Raw genomic sequence first — 20,069 nt, 5'->3', positions numbered from 1 at the left:
AACAGGGGCCCAATTTTTACAATTTATTCTCACAAGAACTGAGCCAAGTCATATTCATTTCTGTCTTTATGAAGCACACTATACTGCATAATTTACAGCTTCAAGTCTAGCCAATTTGCAGAGTTGCTGAAGCTACTCTGCAGTGTAGAGGAAGCTGTTAATAATCAACATTGTGACTTTGTACCTTATAGAATAACAAAAAGAGAGAAAAATGCATTAATGTCACTTTATATGAAGTGCTCCTGCCTGCTTATATTACATTCAGATGAGACAATTAAAGACTATTTATTGCAAAAATAGGATGACAAAACTCTGAAAGCATCAAGCCTTTTTTATTAGTTAACTAAAACTAACCCGATGTAACACTGAAATATTTGTATTTCTTTGGGTGAATTCTGCATTCCATTACCCTGATGGAACAAGCGGATGGGGTTGCTCCAGAACAACTGCTGGGAGGGGCTCTGTCTGCTGTGTGTAATAGTGGATGCACTAAATTCAGTTATAGCATTCTTTATTTAGGGCCAGGGGTACCTGCACAGCCTCTGCAGAATAAGAGTACCAGCCTCCAACTCACTTGTCTGCTTTAAGATTGCCTCATTTTCCTTGCACACTATTCCCCCCATGTTAGAATGGCAAAGTAATATATTTGGAAATATAATACATCACAACCTAAAAATTGAACTAAACAGATAAAGACTTTTCTGCAACACTGCCCTGTTAATAATACAAATAAGGAATTTCTGGTGTCAGTTTTTGGAAGAATTTTAAAGTGCCATTGTTAATTAACACTTGCTCAATTACTCTCCAGAGTACACAAGCTATATAATTCCACTAAATCAGTGTGGACACATTATAATTTTAAGCCTCTGAAACTCCATGATTTTACCTTCATATCTTTAAGACAGTTATGACTTGTAATTTTTTAATACTTATGTTCCTGTTATGTTACAGCTCTGGCTCAGCAGAATGTTCTACATTAATTTTATTTTCTTGTGACCACTTCTCCATAGCTTCTTTTAAACTGATCTCAGCTCATAATAATGCTTGTTGATTTTTCTTGAGTAAGTTATGAATGAAAAAAATTTACATCTACAGTTAAAAAACCCAACCTTTGTTTCTTTCTGATTTTCTGATAGATGTCTGAAGAGCTGGGGTTATGAAGAGCTCCACCCCTATAATATTCTTACTGCTTGACCTTCCACAGTATATGGGATAAATCTTCCACAAAATATGGGATAGTATGCTTTAGGAAAGTGGCAATACACAGGGTGAAGCACCTCAGGACTGCTGAGAGATTGAACCATTTAAAAGGTGTGGAAAACAAGGCAAACTAATGATTTTGACTCAGTCCAGACTGGCAGGTACTATACAAGGAAACATAAGAGTAACACATGAAGCTCATTTCCAAACAGGCTGTAACCTGTAACATGGGAGTATTTCCTAAGCAGGATCAGAAGGGGACAGCATAATACATTGCAGAAATACACTTCTATTATGGAAAACAAAAATCAATAGAGATGGTCAGGAAGGATGTCACCTTGAAGCCTGTGTCTTCCCCAGCCTCTATATTTAGGATTCTCAGACAAACCAATAAATCAGGTGATCCCAAAGCTTTAAAGAAATCAGACAGCTCACTAGACACACTTATCAAGAAACAATGACTAAAAATCAGCTGATTCCAAACTGTGCCTTTGCTGTCTTGTGAAAGAGTCTTAAAAAGTGTTGTGCCTGAACATACTGGATACCATGTCAGGAGAAAGATCTTTCCATCCTGCTTTTTTTTACATAGACTGAGCAATACTGAAAATATTCACAATGGCTAACTACTGTTTGGTGTCACATGTCACACTCCTAAGTAAGCTCTAAGCATTTCTATCCAGAGAGGCCACATAAAGGCAAATCACCACCTCAACTAAAGGCAAAACCTTAGGCACAGGACAGTCTGAATCCAGGCCAGCCCAAGGCTCCAAAGCTGCACCAATGAACTGCCTCATTTTGTCAGCAGGAATGAGGCAGCCATCCACTTTTATTCTTTGTAGAAAAACCTTAAAATGCAAAATTAAAATAGAAATGCAAAATGAAAAAGCAAAAAAATACAAAAACATTTTTAAAAGGCTAAACTCCATTCTCCATTTGTCAAATGCAAGCTAAAAAAAACCCCAACTATTCTGGATTCCTTGCCACTGATGAGAAAAGTAAGAAATAACAGCTAGTTCAGGGCACCATATTTTTCTGCTCTTCTTCAAACTAGAATGACAGAAAGTGTGAAAAATAGTTAGAAGGAAAGAATGAACACAGGACATGCTGATGGATCTCAAATATGGGAAAAAATGTTAGAAGTGGGACATCAAGGTGTGGAATTTGTGTTAAAAAGGCAGAGAAGTACTGTAATGATCTAAGATTAGAATTAATTTGCCTTAACTGTAGATTTTGCTTGAGAATGCTCTAAGCAGACTTGACGATGCTCCATTGTATGTGTGTCTTCCTGTGAGTGAGGCAGATATAACCCTGAACACAATTTCAGGTTACATTTCCTCCCCACTCCTCCCCACTGCTCCAGGGTTCTGCTATGATCACTCTCTCTTAAAAAATGTGTTAAAGTCACATATCAAAATAGTTTTAACTTTTTTTAGGATGATGTCCTTGCTGAGTAAAGATTACAGTGTTTGAAGGTACCTGTCTTAAGGAGTCAAAACTCCTTTTATCATGAAGGTGTTGAAAGACAGACAAACATTAATACAAATGCCAACAATATAAAGAATAACAATATGACTGAGATGTTTGCTCTGTCCATGTGCCATTATTGCCAAGCACAATGATTGAATGAGTTCAGAGACAAAGAGCAGCAAAATAAAAATTAAACCAAATAACACAGGTAAAACAGGAGTACACTGATAAACATATTCTGAAGAGCTAGCAATCTCTTTGGATTGAAGAACTGTATCCATATTCACTCAGGTAGCTTAGGCATACATTTCTTTCTCATACATTCTTTATGAAAGTTCAACTCCCATGGCAGCATCCACAAACACTGATTTCTAAAACAGTCTAAAAATTCCACGGCACCTTGACAGGTAATAAAGTGTCCTCAGTCACAGTCCTATTAAAAACTCTTATAATATAAGCTACAGAACTATGATTGAGAACCAAGTCTTAAATAACGTCTGATTCTATTATTTCACATCTAGAAAATGCCACAGCAAGGCTACCAGTAATGCCTTATTGAAAACACAGGTGAAGATTCCTATGATCTCTTAATGTGTTCCTTACTGAATCTCTTCTTGGTTACTATCTTCAGTATAACCCCATCCTGTGGAAATCTAAGAGATTGCCTAACATTTCCCACTGTTGACCAGAGACATTAAAGATCATTAAAGATCATTAATTAAATGAATAATAAAAGGGATTCTGATGTACTGTGATAAGTCAAAAAGATAAGATACACAGAACACGTTTTCATCTAAGAGAGTTGTTAAGATAAAAGAAATATAAAGACACAAATTGATCCTTCTGGGTAATAGATATCAGGCAGCATAAGAAGAAAAATACTGAGAGTTTTGCTAATTCTTCCTTGCTACAATATATGCAAATCTAATCACAATCTCACATTTTGTTTGTTTTTCAATAATAAACATCCCAACATAAAGTCTTAATCATGCTTAAAATGCTCACACTACTTTTCTTTCCGCCACATGAAATTTAGACTGCATTTTGCAAATTTTGCTTTGTATGCTATCTTGCTATGGCTCATGCTGTCATGACCATTTCAATTTCTTTTTTCTTTTCCTTTAAAACTTTCAGTGTCAAGGAGAAAAATATTAACAAAATCAACAATCAAAACTCCATGCATTATGGTGATTATTTGATCATCTATTCCCAGACCTAACTTGATAGAAAAGTTCTTAACCCAATATTAAAGCTTTATTCATAGAAATCAGAAAAATACCACAACCTAAAGCATGAGCTATCTGAAAGCAGACTTTCAGTTTGCTAGATAATATGTATTCTTAACATTCACTTGAATATATTAATACACTCTTCAGGAAGTATCATCAGTCTAGCAAAATATGTTTATAAGGAAGATTCACAAAGCTTTTTCATGGTGATCTTCATGTTCAAATCCTGCTTGGTACTTCTGTGCAAAAACTTTAGTGGGTATAAACAGTAGTCTAACTCCCCAGAAAGACCCTGAATATGTTTTAAAAACTAAAAAAAACCCACCCCATCATTCTGAATAGTAATGGATATTCTATTCTTTACTCACTCCATCTGGCTGAATTCTACAATAAATTCTACACACAGAATACCATTTCAGTTTAAAAACAGATGTACTGCATATAATTTATTGTGCTATACCTTTCCTCATAATCCAAAAGCAAAAGGCTTTCCAAACGACAAAGACTCCTGAATTCAGTCAGACAACTCATACATGCATCTTTCCATGCAGAGGCCATAAAGGGAATACTCATGGTCCAGTCTTCCTCTCCTTCTACAGCATCTCTGGCTAATCTCATTGCAAATATAAAATCAACAATCATTTCTGTGAGTCATCAGTTACATCCAGACTTTACTCCTCGCCAAGAGCATGTCTTAACTTTCCAGTACCTCATATCTAATCTATGTTTAAATTGTTTTAAATATCACTTTCAACATTTTTTACTCGAGGAAGCTTCCTCTTTTTATCACTGTAAAAAACACTGATTCTGTTGGTCAGCAAGAACTGGAATTATCTTTAAGTGAGTCTCTCAGATACAATCCACATCCACACCACAGGCAAAATGTTTTTTCTCCCTCTACACAGCATCCACTTTGATCCCGGCTATTTTCACAAATACTCCCTCATCCTGTTCTCACCTACCCATTAGGATTGTCATAGTTAAAACTCCAGTCACCATTTATCTTCTCCTTTGATGGTTCTCATGCACACATACTTAAATATCAGGACATCTGAATGTAAAACTCAGTGCACAGTTTGGCAGTGCAAGGCTTACACAAGGTCATACCATCTATTTTCATGCAATAACCACACCCTTCAACTAAATATTCCTCTAGTGTATGAACACAAAATCTGCACAACAGATGTAGCATCATTTTTTGTATTATCAATTGCTGAATTAGCCAGTCAGGTCTGGTTGTTTTGCAGGTATCCATCTTCTGTCTTAAATGTTACATTTTAGTTATAATAATCCTTGGATTAAATAAATGGTCCACTCTGTCTTTGTACATTGCCTAACACAAGGGAATCATAATACATGTCTCAGCTTGCACAAATCCCTGAGCTATTACAGTTTTTTTCTTATATTATTCAAGAAGAAAACTAATAGCTGAATTTGGCTCTGTTTCCCCTCACTCATCTTCCCAGTAATTTCAACCTTAGGTATCTTGTGTATCTATCAATAGATTAAAACCTCAAAAAGAAAAAAACCGTCTCATTTAATGAGCAGATGATTTTTCCATTTCTTAAGTAAATACTAGAAATGGATTTGACTTGCAGCTACAATTGTTTAAAATTCTATCTGCCTTTTAGTGGGGAGGTTTCTGTTTATACCGGGTTGGTGTTAGTGTTGAATGAAGATTTTTCCGTAGGAGGAATAAACTAGTTTCTTTTCAGGGCTTGTCTCCTAAGGCAACTGAAAGCCAATCTGTTCTTGACATCAGCTGACAAATAGTATTGCTTTCACAGAAGAGTAGTATTTTTTAGACACACATGCTTTCATGGTTTTGGCAGAGCATCGCTATTGTTATTTATACCTAAAAGATGTTCTGCAGATTGTTAAAGCCACATCGAGTGTTTGCACAGGCTGATGGGCTGCTACATCTTTTCTGCCAAAGACTGCACCTCTAGCTTTATTTGTGTCATGTGACAACCAGAATATTAGCCTTGTCTGTAGCTGTGGCTGTTAACCATCTTCATCAGGACTACACAGACAGCAGTATCAGTTATCTCTATTTTCTTAGACTACAGTAAGTAGTTTATTAAGGTCATAGAAATCCACACTTTATAAGAGGAAACTGGTGTTTCAATAGAGTTAACAAAAACCCTGATAAAAAGACATGGTATGTTCAGTCTCCTAATGGATATTTATCTGAGGTGGAGACTTGATCTGTTCAAAATACACCCACCTTGCTCAGTCAGACTTCACTAAGGTCAATTCAAAATGTAATTAGAAAAATATAAAATTTCTGCCTTTTGTGCAAAACTTAGTAAACAGAGATTTAATTCAGGAAGTTTTCTCCCTTTTTGAGAGGATTGTAATAAGCAGCTCCCACTTTCCTGGCAACTGTCCATACAATTAGCCCATATAGGTTCTATGGATAGCATCCATAGAAAAAAATTACATTTCTCTTCTAGTTAAACCACTGTGAAGGGTGAAAAACCAATGGGTCTAGAGTAAATAGGCAGGACAATATTCTGCTGCTGAATGGGAGGAATTATCTTTAGAAAGGCCATCCTGCAAAATCTGAACTGTATCCACTGGCCAGCTACTGACAACAGGAGTTTAACTTACTGCTAGCCTTCAATAGGTACATAAAACTTAACAGGCTACCAGGATAAAGTTTTTTTCTTTATCTGTGCACAATATATACTGGCCTCAGCATACCAAGATCAGCGATATGTTCCCTGTAGGCATCTAGGAAAACTCAGTCTTCACCTACTTTTGACCTGCTGTGACAGAAAGTCTTAGCAGGTGTTGCAAATTAGCTGCTCTTCTAATCCAATTCTTTGGCCTCTTAAACTAAAATTTAACAATATACAAAGGTGATAAATATGCATACTGTAAAAAGTAGCATCATAAAGCTGCTGACTGGGTTAGCTACATTAGCACATCCTTCTGTACAATTTATCATTCTTGAACTTTTGTGCAGGTCCTTTATAACAGTCTTAATACCCTTGACTTCCATGCCATGTTATGCCAGGTCTTCTTCAAAATATTTTTCATTTATGTCCAGATGAGCATAGAGTGTGGCACAAAAGAGATGATTTATGGAGAAAATGGCACAGACTACTAGATGTTAACACTGTATTTTGTTGGAGTTATTCCAAACCTACACTGAAGTAGCTCTAGTCTGGTTTCATTAATTCAAGAGCCATTAGAAATTGCAGCACCTTAGGCTTGTTCCCAAAGTACATCTTTCAGTGTAGCTTCATCCAAAAAGAATTATACTGTTGTTCTCCAACCCCAAAAGTCATCTGTATAGGTCTGCAGAACCTTTTAGTCACTTAAATAGGCCTATTCTTCTGAATTACATTGGTTGCTGAAGAATAGCCACATACCAGTCTGGAGAAACAGAATGTGCTGGGATATAAACCCAGTAAACAGAAGCACTTTTTTTGTCTAAACAGTTCCCTGACTTGTTTATTTTACTAGGAATCACACAAACAATTGCAATAGCAGTGCACAGGGACACTGGGGATAGGAAGAAGCAACTGGAAAGGAGGAGGTTTGGGAGGAAGACCATTTTTATCACTGACAGTATTACGTTAATAAACATTAACTACTGCTAAGTGGAGGGGAAAAAAGTGCTTTGGAACTTAAATATACTTTAAGATGTATATTGCTGACTTTTCAGTAGCAACATCCACATTTGTCTTTGTGGCTGGAGAAAGATTCCCCTCCTCATATGCACACACTGAGTTCTGTTTTTAGTATATTGATGAAAACATTTCTGTCAACTCCTCTTCTACAGTGACCAATGTCTGTAACTATTTTTTTCTTCTTTCATCATGAATTCTAATCCTTTTCCTCACTGAAAACAATTCTCACTCAAAGTTGCAAAAGCTTACATACAGAGCCCATTGACTTAAATTTGCTAAGAAAAAGAGGATAGACTTAGATTAAATTAAAGAAAGAAATTGTTTACTGTCAGGGTAATGAGGGACTGGAACAGGCTGCCCAGAGAAGTTGCCCAATCCCTGCAAGTGTCCAAGCCAGTTTGAATGGGGCTTTGAGCAACCTGGTATAGTAGATGTCACTGCCTGTGGCAGGAAGATTGGAACTAAATGAGCTTTAAGGCTCCTTCCAAATCGAACCATTCCATGATTCTGTAATTTCATCTCCAAATTCACATCATTGCATTCATGCCTATTTTATAAATATTAAATAAAAGAATTTTTAAAGAGGTCTCAAAGTATCAGGCTAAACAGGAGCTACAAGGCTTCATAAGCATGTATGCAATTTATGTTAAATGTTATTTTCAAATATTGCAGCATCAATACCGTTTATTAGATTATCCTATTTCTTCTTCTCATTAGATGCCTGTCAGTACAGCCTTTTTTATAAAGAATAATCCTCTACAACAGTTCTCAGTTGCTAAATGTGCACCATGTGTTACAAGTAAGAATTTTTACATTAATTTTAAATTAATTACCATATATTAGCTACCAGTCAAAAAGCTTACAGTCTCATTTTCAAACTAGCAAGTACTTTCTAGAGAAATTGATGTTATTACAGCTGTAATAACATCCAGTCATCCATCTCTGGATTGTCTTCACAGAAATCTCCAAAAGTGGCACAGAAGGCACCATTACTGGAAGCAGTACATCCAAAGGACTCAGCACTTTGCTCACATTGTTGTTAAACCTCATATCTCAACAGAATGCCCCCTAAGGAAGCTGCAATGCTTCTGATACCCCAGATAGCTCATCAGAACAGGCATGGCTGTTTTTGCAGAGTAACACGTGAGCTCTCTTGCCCAGAAATCCACATCTGGGCCTACCATGCAAGAAGCTTCCTACATTGTGGGTGCAATTGGAATTTGGAGAGCTTTGTGGTCCAAAGTAAATTACGGAACCACAGAATATACTGAGTTGGAAAGGACTCACAGGGATCATCAGAGGTATGAACTCTGTCAGGCTCAAGTTGCTTTTGAACAATTGTATTCAATATATGCAAATTACCATTTTCAGAGTTTAAGATAAAGATACCTTTCAATGCCAAAAGCCCTCCACACCTGTCAAATATTACATTTCTAGACCAAGGCAGAAAGAGGGTGAGAGTCCACAACAGCATTTACATATTACAAAAATCAGTTTTCCGCTAATCTTTTTCTCAGTAAGACTTGAAGTGTTTACACTCAAAGAAAACTGTTTTGAAGAACACAACAATCTAGTCAAAACACTAAATTATAAAGGATAAAACAAATGATGATGAACTATGAAAAACTCAATAGAGTCATTATGAGATGAAATTACATGGCAAAAGGACAAATGAATTTCAGTGTAGATATAAATCAAATTATGAAGATTGTAAAATCCTTTTATCCCCTATGTAGCAATAACACCTGTGAATACAAACACAACTTCCTAAATCGAGTGACTATTAATGACTAGTTCAAAAGGATCAAGAATGAGATCTTGAGACCCAACTCAAAGCTAAAGAGAGGATAGAAAAGTGCCTGTGGGGAGACAAGAAGGTACAGAGAATAAACCAAAGAATTTCACTGTGATATTACACAGACTGAAGTTCTTGTCTTTTCCATCTTTAAATACTGGAACAGAACTCAGTAATATCCAGAAGCAACTAGTAAGGATAATACAGAACATATTTCATAGCAGGAGACACTAATTGATATTCTTCAATTTGAAAGAGACAGCTCAGGAATGTGTAATAGAAGCTTATTGATTCTCGATTGATACTGAAAAGGAGAACAGGAACCTTCTGAAAGAAGTAGGAGACACAATCAAATTAAGAGGAAGCACGTTTCAAATAAACAAAAGGAAGTGTTTCTTCAAACACAAAGATAAACAGTGTAATTCCTCACCACAGGATATTGCAGATGCTCAAAGTTTACATGAATCCAGGAGAAAACTGTACTTTCTAGTGGAAGAAAAATCAATTGGAAACTACTAAATTCACTGAAAACACATCTGCTGAGATGCAGTCTCAAATCATTGAAGTCTGGAAGAGTACTATACTTACTTACTTTGTCCTTACACTTGTCCCCAGAGCACCACTTCAGGTTATCATTAGAACAGGATGCTGAGCCTGATGAACCTTTAATCTGACCAAATGGGCATGTGTAAGTAAATTAAACAGTGACAGATCTTGGGAGTTGGAACTTGGTCATCTATACCATTTAATTGATAGACCCCAGCTGTGAAGGTTTTTTCAGACATTTCAATTAATCCAATTAGCATTTCCTCATATAATTCCCAGGCACAGTTCAAAAGCTAGGGATTATTTCCAACAGACACTTTTGATTAAGCCTGTTTCAAAGGGCAAGAGCATTAAACAACAGGAATATGAACAGATCAAGCCAAGTATCACAGAACTACCTGATACACCCTGGTAATCTTAGTTTACTAGGATGCCAACGTGCCTGCATTATTTCAGGGAGAGAAATAAAAGAAGGGGCGAAGAGGTGACTAAATTGTTACAAGATGAGAAAGAGAAAACTTGTATATTTCTCTTTATAGCATTAGGAGACAAATATGAAAAATCTCTGTTTACATTTATATCCAGCTGCTAAAGCATTCAGTCTTACCTGCATGAAACAGGATTTCAAGGATTTCAAATATTCATCTCCCTGACCCAATAAAGTATCTGCACTCAGTTAACACAGGTAAGAGACAAATTTTAAGTACAGTGGCACAAACTCCACTCACATCCAAACAAGCAAGAGAACAGGACTATAATGCAAATTGCACATTCTTCCATTACTCCAAAGACATTAGGACCAGGTAGTGCCCGTGGATACAAGAAGATTTGCAGTTTATGGAATTTACTCTTCTAGCCTTTTGCTCAGAGTGAAGCATTTCTAGTAGAATCTACATCTCATAAATAAAAGTACTCTACTAATACACAGTGTTACTAACTGCTTCTTTTAATTGTAGTTTTTTTAGTATTTATAATTATAAACCTTTGTCTTCCATATACGCAAAACAGCTTCTATTTTTCAAGTAAATTGGAAGCTTCCCCAGTACTTGAGTCGTCTGGTTTTTACCACTGAAATTTATGATACAGACATTAAAATACTAGAAACGCTAAATAATGACTACCTTCAAACCAGCATGTTAGATCTAGGAAAGGTGATTCTTTCTTCATTTCCTGATGCATATTTAAGAAAAGCATATTGAAGACTGAAAAAAAGACTACACCTGGGGACACCCTGGAAGTTTATAGCACTCTGTGTTCTGGTTGGATAGAAGGTAGATAGAGGAGTATTTTATTAGGTGTGATAGGATGAAGTAGAAAATGTTGAACCTCCAGGAAATCTTCTTGACACTAAGATCTATTAGGAATTGTCTTCTAAAGGAAATAGATGAAGCCCTATTTCCTGGGATAATTCAAATTGTACTTCAGAAAATAGTAAATATATACAAAGAACATCCTGCGTTTAGAAGAAAATTGGGCAAATGAATTTTTTTTCTACATTTAGGCTGGACAAGCCCCAGACTCCTCCTCTCTTCTCATATGTATAAACAGGTGAAATCACAATTAAGACACACAATGTGTAATGTAAAAAGGATGAAACTCTGGAATAATAAATATCAATATAGTTTTATTCTCAAAGTTTCCCTTATTCAAATACATGTAACTTTTTAATTAATATAATTTTACTGAGAAATATTAATCACAGAATTATAGCAAAATACTAACTTTACCAGAGATCAAGTGTTTACAAGTGCATATCACAACACACAAACTGCAACATAGCTCAGGTCCAATGACATCCAGTTTTAAAATCCTCTACTTCAAGTGTGAAAGAAAGGGAATATGCTTTATGAAGGAAAAAGTCCTCCTGTGATTTTGTTATATAACAGCACACCTTGCCTCTCTGACAACACAAAGAGGGATTTTATACCAGCATTTTGAAATAGCTAAACTAAGCAAAGGAAATAATTTAGGATTCCCAGGTCTGTAAAATGACTAATATCTATTAGTGACAATCAAGTAATGTTTGCCCAGATATAATCAACATGTAAATGTGTTGGCTTTTCCATCATCACTATTTCAAATAAAATTCAGATTTGTTCCACATATAATGACTGCTAAATGTTATTGAAAATTATATATGGAGTTCACATTTCATGTGTCCCAGAAAACTGAATTCTTAGTGTTCTAGCTCATTTACAGAAAGAATCATATCTGTAAAGTGTACTAAGGAAAATACATATTCTAACCAGAAATATAGACAACAGAAAAAGTGGGAGACCTGGTTAAAGAGTACCAACTTGAGTGACCAAAGGAAGCAATAACCAGGAGGAAAGAGAATTATTTGCAGATTTAAAAAAGGAAAAAGGTATCTTAGAGGTTATTTGTCTAATTTGGGTATTTAATGTGGGCATTAGACAAGTACTTCACAGAAGTGAAGGAGTGACTGGGCATTGGAATGGGCTGTCTAGAGAGGTGGTAAAGTCACTGTCCTGGGAAGTGTTTAAAAAAAGACTGGATGTGGTACTTACTGCCATGGTCCAGTTAATAAGGTAGTGTTAGGTCATAGGACTTTTTCCACCTAGCTAACAGGCACTGGGTCTGTTCCAACCACCAAGTTATGTACATACTTCTAGTATCAGAATAAGTAATAATAAATAAGATTTTAACCTCTGCAAGTTTCAAGATAGGTCTGAGATCTTGAAATCCAGACCCAAATCTGGTAATCAGGCCAGATTGCTCAGGGCTTGCCTTGAAAATCTCTGAGAAAACTTGCTTCTAGAAAACCACTTTGGGCAACTTGTTCCAGAGCTTTACAGTCCTATCACAGAAAATGATTAACTGGACATTAAAAACAAACAAGTATGTATGTTCAAAAAGAAATGTTCTTGCTGTTCTCTGTGCTTATTGAATTTGAAATAAATGTAAGGGACACCTTGCATAATTTTGATGTTATTAAGTGAAAATTGCAGTCATTTAAGATAATCTTATGTCATGTGTTTTCATGTAGCAAGTCTTTAGTTTATTCTCTTTTGTGTTACCAGGATAAAAACTGCATACCACTGCAAGAGGAAATGACTTCTGTAATAAATAGTGTTAAAATTAAAAACCCTTTCCTAATGGCTACACAGCATCTTCCTTGCTGCATTTCCAGCCCACTGCCCAGCATGCACTACAGACACACACACAGACCATTTCTTTCCTCCTTTGCAGCAATGTTATGTATTTGAAGACTGTTCACATATTTTCAACTGACTCTACACTAAGAGCAAATCATGCAGTCCTTGCTCAAAGGTTCTGTATTCCTGAGCACCAGTCATTCCCAGCACTTGCACTTCAAAATCTGTAAAATTGAAGCCATGCCAACACCAAATATCACTTTTTAATAGGATTTTTTAATTAGTGTTGCAGACAATACTTCCTTTGGAACATCTTAGTCTTTCAGTTGCAATTTCATTTTTATTTTCAGGCTACATCTTTGATTTACCAAGAACATTCTGTATTTTAAAGCTTTTTTCTAGTTATTATCAGTACCTTCTGACTTCCTATCATCATGAAATGTAATAGTCATATTTTCTATCCCATACTGTAAAATTAAAATTTGAAGCAGTATTAGAAGGAGAACACATCCCCATGATTAGTTTGCCTACTTGGCAGCAAACCAATTAAAACTTCTCTCAGCATATACTTTTTCAGTCATGCTATAAAAGGGTAAACCAATGTTTTTGTTGCAGTTATAATACTATCATATAAGAGTGTCATTATGAGACACAAAGAAAACAGAATACAAAGGAGAATTAAAATAAATTCACAGTGAGAGTATATTTCCCTTGGAGGGAAAACTTGTAACATAACACCTTCACAGTCTGTACTTCCCATACCACTACTTGATTTTCTAAGAGAGAACCAAGTTCAGCCATGACCAAAAGCAAAACAAGACTTTTGGATTCCTCAAGAAGAACCAAGTGTGGCAGAGAAACCCTTAAACAGCATAAAGGAATCTCCCTCAATAATTTACATTATAGCTGCTTCCCATAACTGTAATGTACAAATGATCACACGCTGTCACCTCAGTTGTCTCCGCCTCTGTGGTGTCCACAAGGCTTGCCCTGCCAAAGCAGACCCTAATACAAAAAAACAACTATTTTCATTTGATGAAACGAGGTATAAGGCTGAGTTGGTATCAAGTATTCAATCCTAAGAAATTATAGGGTCACTAAACCAAAAGTAGAGGATGGCTCATTTCCATGTACTTCTGCAGGGAGACTGGAATGGCAAATACCCTGCACTGAGGTAGCTGTGCCCCACCCTAGGCGATATGCAAAATAGTGTGTGCAAAAATTTTGTTCCTTAATGTGCAATATTTGGCAGAATTTTTGGTAATAGGAAAAATTTCCATTTCAAGCTTTGTAATCATGTTTGTTACACACGAAGTAGTATAACTGTTTCATTTTGTGCTGCTATGTTAAAATGCAAATGTGTTGATAATTTTTTATACTGCAGTTTAGTAGCTGAAACTCTACATTGCTATTCTTAAATAATTATTTGAATTAAAGCTGAACTGAATAACTGCTAAGGACCTACTTCCCATAGCTTTCAAACACATGCTTCCCACACAAATATCATGTGTAGCTGCTGATGAGACTAGCCCAAATTATTTTTGAGTGATCACTGGTAAACAAAGAACCTTCCACTCTTATTTCCTTTGATTTGAAGGGCAGTTGAATGCAGCATTAATAAGTAATAATAGTAAACATAATAATAAATACTGGAAGGATTTTTAAATGGGACCTCTTAATTATCATCTGAATTTATGAGACAGAAAGAAAAAAAATGGTCTAAGCATGCTGTTTAGCTTCCACATCAGAAAAATGTGACTACCAGTGGTTGGGCCATTTTATTTCTGCTTTAAAATAAGGGAAATAAAGCAAAGAGAGTGGCAGCAACAGCTGGAACCTTATGCTTGTGCTCAAGCACAATTTATACATAAAACTTGAGGAGAGCACAGCACAGCTGCAGAGCAATTATGGGGAGGAAAAAAAAAAAAGAAAAAAAATCCACAAACCCTTCAAAACTGATGAATGATGATACTACCAAGGAAATAAGATCTGTCATTGGAGTTAGAAACACTAAAGCTTAACAAGTGGGTTTTTTCAGAGGCTGAATCCTCACATTATATATGTTAGTTGCTATGGATGCAGGTTTTTACTTCTGATCCTTCTTCCTTCTTGGTTACTGGGATACTTCTTCCTAAAAAAAACTCCACATTTTAAATCTGTTTCAATTCTGTTAATCCATAGCATGCTTTCTGTAAAATATGAACACTGGAAAGCTGTCTGACACTTCTGAAGAGGTATGGTGGGTGAGTGAATATATCCATGTCCAAAGCAGCCTAACTCACAAATATATTACACCTTTTTAAATTCAGAAGCTGCCGCCTACTCTCTATTTTCATCAGTCTGAATATTGCCAGAAAAGCAGCTTCTGTCATTCTTCATCTTTATGATATATAAATTCAGCAGAAATGCTCTTCTGCACCCTTTTTTAGACAGTGGGCTGAAGCACAGAGAAACTACCTGTTTTAAGAAAATATTCTTATTTCAGGTTGCCTAATCCAGACCAGACAAAATTAGTGAGAAACCACTAAACAGACACTGAAGTTACAACCATAAAGTATCACCACTGTTACTTTAATTCCTATTAGACAAGCTAGTGTCCAGCTCTTCCTTCCACTTGTCCCTTAACACAAGTTTTTTTGCCTTTGATGACCTAGGAAGACTTACTTGTCAAAAGTAACACAAGAAGACTGGGTGGCATCATCTGATGCTGCCAAATGCTGGCATTCTATCAGCCAGGACAGCCTTCCACAAGGCCAGTTTAGCTCCCATTTTATTGAACAAGCTATTGAACTATTTCATGCCACCGAAGAGGCTCTGTTGGTTCCTCCAAAAATTTTCTTAGAGCAAAAAATCTAAATGAAGCCCCGATAGCACTCAACAAATGCATAAAGAACTTCTCATTCTTAAGCATTTATATGTCAAAAATTTAAGAATTTTATTAATTAAAGGGTTAAGGTAGACAGTCAGAACAAAGCTCTACCTGGTTGGCCATATACCATATTGTTAAACCAAGAAGTTAAACCAATAAATTACATGGACAGAACAATTTACCTTTTCACCTTCTTCACCTTTATTACCTGGAAAGCCACGTTCACCCTGGAACACAAAAGGATAAAATACAAATCTCAAACGAACATTGTTCAAGTAATTGTATTTTTAAAAATAATTTTACTGCACTGAACTTTTATTATGAGACAAAAATGAAGTAATTTGGATGCTGATTGTCTCTCATTCAAAAAGGTGTGAAATGTCTACAAAATATAATATGACTTTCCATAGTTTTTTTCAGTTAATAAGAGTAATTTATTTTTCCATTCATCCTAAGGGATTTTCTCAGATTTAAAATTCTGAACTATTTATTGACTCTAGATCTGCTTATTAAAGTACTTCTATTCTTCTGCAGAACCAATTTTAATACATTTATTCCTATTAATACCTTCATTTTAATTTTTAAATATAACTAGTCAACTGTGAAGGTCTCCTACCCAGATCAACTGAAAAAATATACAGATATGATTTATGAAAAATAATTTATTTCACTTTGAAAAGCATATCAAATTACCCAAGTATTAAAAACAAACAAAAAGAAAGAAAGAGAAAACACAGAAGGTTGAGTTTTAAACTATCAACTCAAGCTCAGGTTATTTCAGCAGATTGAATTCTTTGTTTGATGGTATTTCAATAAAAAGGCCTATTATAACACTCTTTCCAGCTCTGATTTTCCTAACTTTTAGCTCAGAAAAGGATCACTGTGTACAATGTTACTATGTTAACATCTTCATCAAATGCAATCTGCAGTCTGTCTATATTACACAAAAATATCACCTGCTCTAGGTTTTTATTAATGTATACTTGCATGTTTTGTGAGACATACAGAAGACAGATGGGCAAAATTATATACAGACAGCACAAAAACTACCTAATTAAAAAAATGAAAACTTTTTACTTTTCCCTCAAATCATCTAGAAGGACATAGTTTGCATGTCTTTTCCAGTCTCCAGAATTCTGTCTCATGGCCTCAGTACAACACACACGATTTTTATACATTCTGTAGACAAAAAGAGTGGAAAATATCTAAATGAAAGCTGATGGTGTTTTTAAAGTTCCTTAAAAAAAAAAATAGAGCAATGTCTAAACATGCTTTCAGCCTTCAGAAAGTGTAATCTCCTTAAATAGAAGTCTAAGGTTTAAGTGAGGTTAACTAGAACAGCTGGCTGTAACTTGCAAAATTTGTAGCAGAATTTTGTCAAAACTTTCAAGTAACGTATCTTGTACTGATCATGTACTACACATCTGGGAATTGAATTTAAAGATTTGGAGGTGTGAAGAAGTATAAATTATCAAATAGTTCTGGACTTTTCATCACTTCCTACAGTGGCTGCCTTTCACTTTTTTCTTTTAGAGGGGGTGGCTTATACAATCAACAGCTCAATTTTAGAAGTAAGCCCAAGAACAAGCATAGAAAATGGTATCTAGTGAAATAAACTTTCGTATGTCCTCACCTAAAAATAAGAGGCTAATTCCTTAAACAATTTGCAAATATATATGATTTATGTTCAGTTAATCTAGTTTCCTTTTTTTACGAAAAATTGTGTCATATTCTTTTGAAGCCCCTTCCAACCTGAGTTGTTCTATGATTCCCATTCTTCCCAACAGCTGGACACTCTAAAAAACACTCTAAAAAATTTGTGGAACTGTTTTCTTCGTTTAACTTTCTCATTTGTGTTTTTACACAATCCCAAATTCATTACATGAAAATTATACTAAGATAGAGTCAACATTTCTCTAGTTTTAGGTTGTATTCATTGCCTCTCTGACAGGAGTCTGACTCTGGCTTTTCCACACCTACCCAGTATTTACAGACAGCAATGAGTCTGCACATCACCCACCACACCCCACTTTCCAAATCCTTTCACCTTAAGGCTGAACAAGCCCATGTCCCTCAGCCTCCCCTCTTACATCATGGGCTTTAAGCCCTGGCCGTCTTGGTGGAGCTCAGCTGGACTCACCCCAAGGAGCTGCTCTTTGCCCTCTCCAGGGAGCTCCAAAGTGGATGCAGAACTCCACATGTGGTCACACAAGCACTCACCAATCACTCTTCCTGGTCTTCTGGACTCACACCTGCTAAGGCAGCCCAATATGCCTTTGGCCTTATGCAAACAAAGGGCATCCTTTACTTGTTAGTGAACTCCCAACTCCCTTTCTGTAGAGCTGCTTTCTAGAAATTTGGCACCTGACCTGTACTGTGACATGAGGCAGGCAGACATGACTTCTCAGAGGCAGGCCCACGTGTTTTCCTTTGCTTAACTTTACGAGCTCTGTGACAGCTCATTTCTCAGTATTGTTCCTTCTCTACCTTCTAGTGCACTGACTACTTCCCTGAATTTGATAGCATCCACGAACTTGCTGAGAACCCTATCATGCATGTTATTAATAAGGACTTTAAATAACATCCAGTATTGCCTCATGGCAATTGACATTATTATGAGGCAGCAGTCAGACTGCTTAACATCATTCCACCTTTGACCCAAATCTTCCACCCACTCTGCTGTTCATTTATCCAGTTAGAACCCCACAGATTCTAGTGCAATTATGTGTCTGAAGACCAGGCCAAAAGCCTGGCTGGAACCAAGCTATATAACATCCACTGCTCCTCCCTAATCCACACTGACAGTCATTTTTTCAGAGTAGGTAATCAGGTTGGTCAATGTGATATATCCTTGGTAAATCCATGCTGGATGTTTGCAGTGACCTTTTAGTCCTTCCTCTGTTCAGACACGGCTTCCAGGATTTGCTACATAATTTTTCCAGGGACAGAGGTGGAGGTGACTGGCCTGCAGTTCAATGGATCCTTCTTGAAGATGGATGAGGTTGGCTTGTTTCTAGTCATCAGTGACCTTCCCTAGTAATCATAACTTTTTGGTAATGACAGAAGGCAACCCTGAACTCACATCACTCCTGGATGCATAATGTTTGGTATTGTGCAAGCACCCAAGTAGCTTAAGTGCTCCTTAACACTGTCTACTGTGGCCAGTGGTTCATCATCACGCTCTCTGCTAACATGCATAACTGGGAGGCCTGAGGGCAAAACTTATTAGGGGAAAAAACCAAGGTGAAAAAAAATTGGATACTCTCAGCCTTTTCCACATCTCCCACCCATTAAGCAGCAGGTCAACCTTTCCTTCAGTTTTGTTTTTGCTATGGATACAGTTAATAGAAGCCCTCCATGCTGCCCTTAAAACTCTCTTACTAGTTTCAATTCTAGATGAGTTTCTAGTTTCTTAACTTCATCACCACATGTTCTGGCAGTGTCTCTATGTTCCTACTGGGTAGCTCACCCGTGCTTCCACTGCTTACTTTCTTTTCTGTCTGAGGTCAGCCAGAAGCATCTTGTTCATCCATGCTGGCCTTCTGCCATACCCACTCAACTCCCTGCATAACAACATGGAGTGTTCTTGGGGTTTAGGTAGCTGTCCTCCAAGATTAACCAGCTGGGCTCCTCAGATTTGCAGGACAGTTTCAATCATTCCTTGGCTTCCTCTTTGCCAAACTCAAAATTTTTTTCTCCTTGAAACTCTCCTCAGATCTCTTGTTTTCTAGCCCCCTGAACATAAACTAATTCCCTGCTGGACCCTCTCTGGTTTCTCCACATCTCTTGTGGAAGTGAGGGTGGAGGACTCCCTCAAACATGACTCAGTATACCAGCATACCAGCAGCACATCCAAGCAAAGAAGTGAAAATATCACCCCCTGATCTGCTAGGTGCAATTCTAATTATATAGTCCAATATGTGGTTTATTTTATTCCAGTAGGGGAATGCTGTTAGCTCATAATTGAGTCTCATGTCTACATCCCCATTATTTTCATCAGTGCTGCTGTTCCACAAGTCAGTTATTGCCTGTACCAATGTTAGTGATCAACAATGCCTTATGGTTCAGAAATAGCCCAGGTCTTTATTTTTTTTTTTTTCACATATTTAAATTTAAAAAAATCCAAAATAGAGAAAATAAGAAACAAAGTCAGCAAAATGTAGATAAATTTTAGGAAATTTCCACTTGACAGTATAAAAAATATAA

General features: G+C 36.4%; 1 protein-coding gene across 6 annotated transcripts in view; it reads right to left on the bottom strand.

The window, feature by feature from the left end:
* The window catches only part of COL19A1 (collagen type XIX alpha 1 chain), a 203,702-nt gene that overhangs the window by 99,063 nt on the left and 84,570 nt on the right, over positions 1-20,069 (bottom strand). For 5 of the 6 annotated variants that reach the window (XM_085576378.1, XM_085576381.1, XM_085576383.1 and 2 more), the window contains one exon: positions 16,046-16,090. The exons of the other annotated variant lie outside the window; for it this stretch is intronic. In XM_085576378.1, the coding sequence (XP_085432504.1) occupies positions 16,046-16,090 (45 nt within the window). The remainder of the gene's footprint in view (positions 1-16,045; positions 16,091-20,069) is intronic. 6 annotated transcript variants of the gene reach the window in all.

Source organism: Lonchura striata, chromosome 3, assembly GCF_050655825.1.
Source record: "Lonchura striata isolate lonStrDom1 chromosome 3, ASM5065582v1, whole genome shotgun sequence".
NCBI classification, from domain to species: domain Eukaryota; kingdom Metazoa; phylum Chordata; class Aves; order Passeriformes; family Estrildidae; genus Lonchura; species Lonchura striata.
This window is presented reverse-complemented; position numbering and strand designations above follow the sequence as displayed.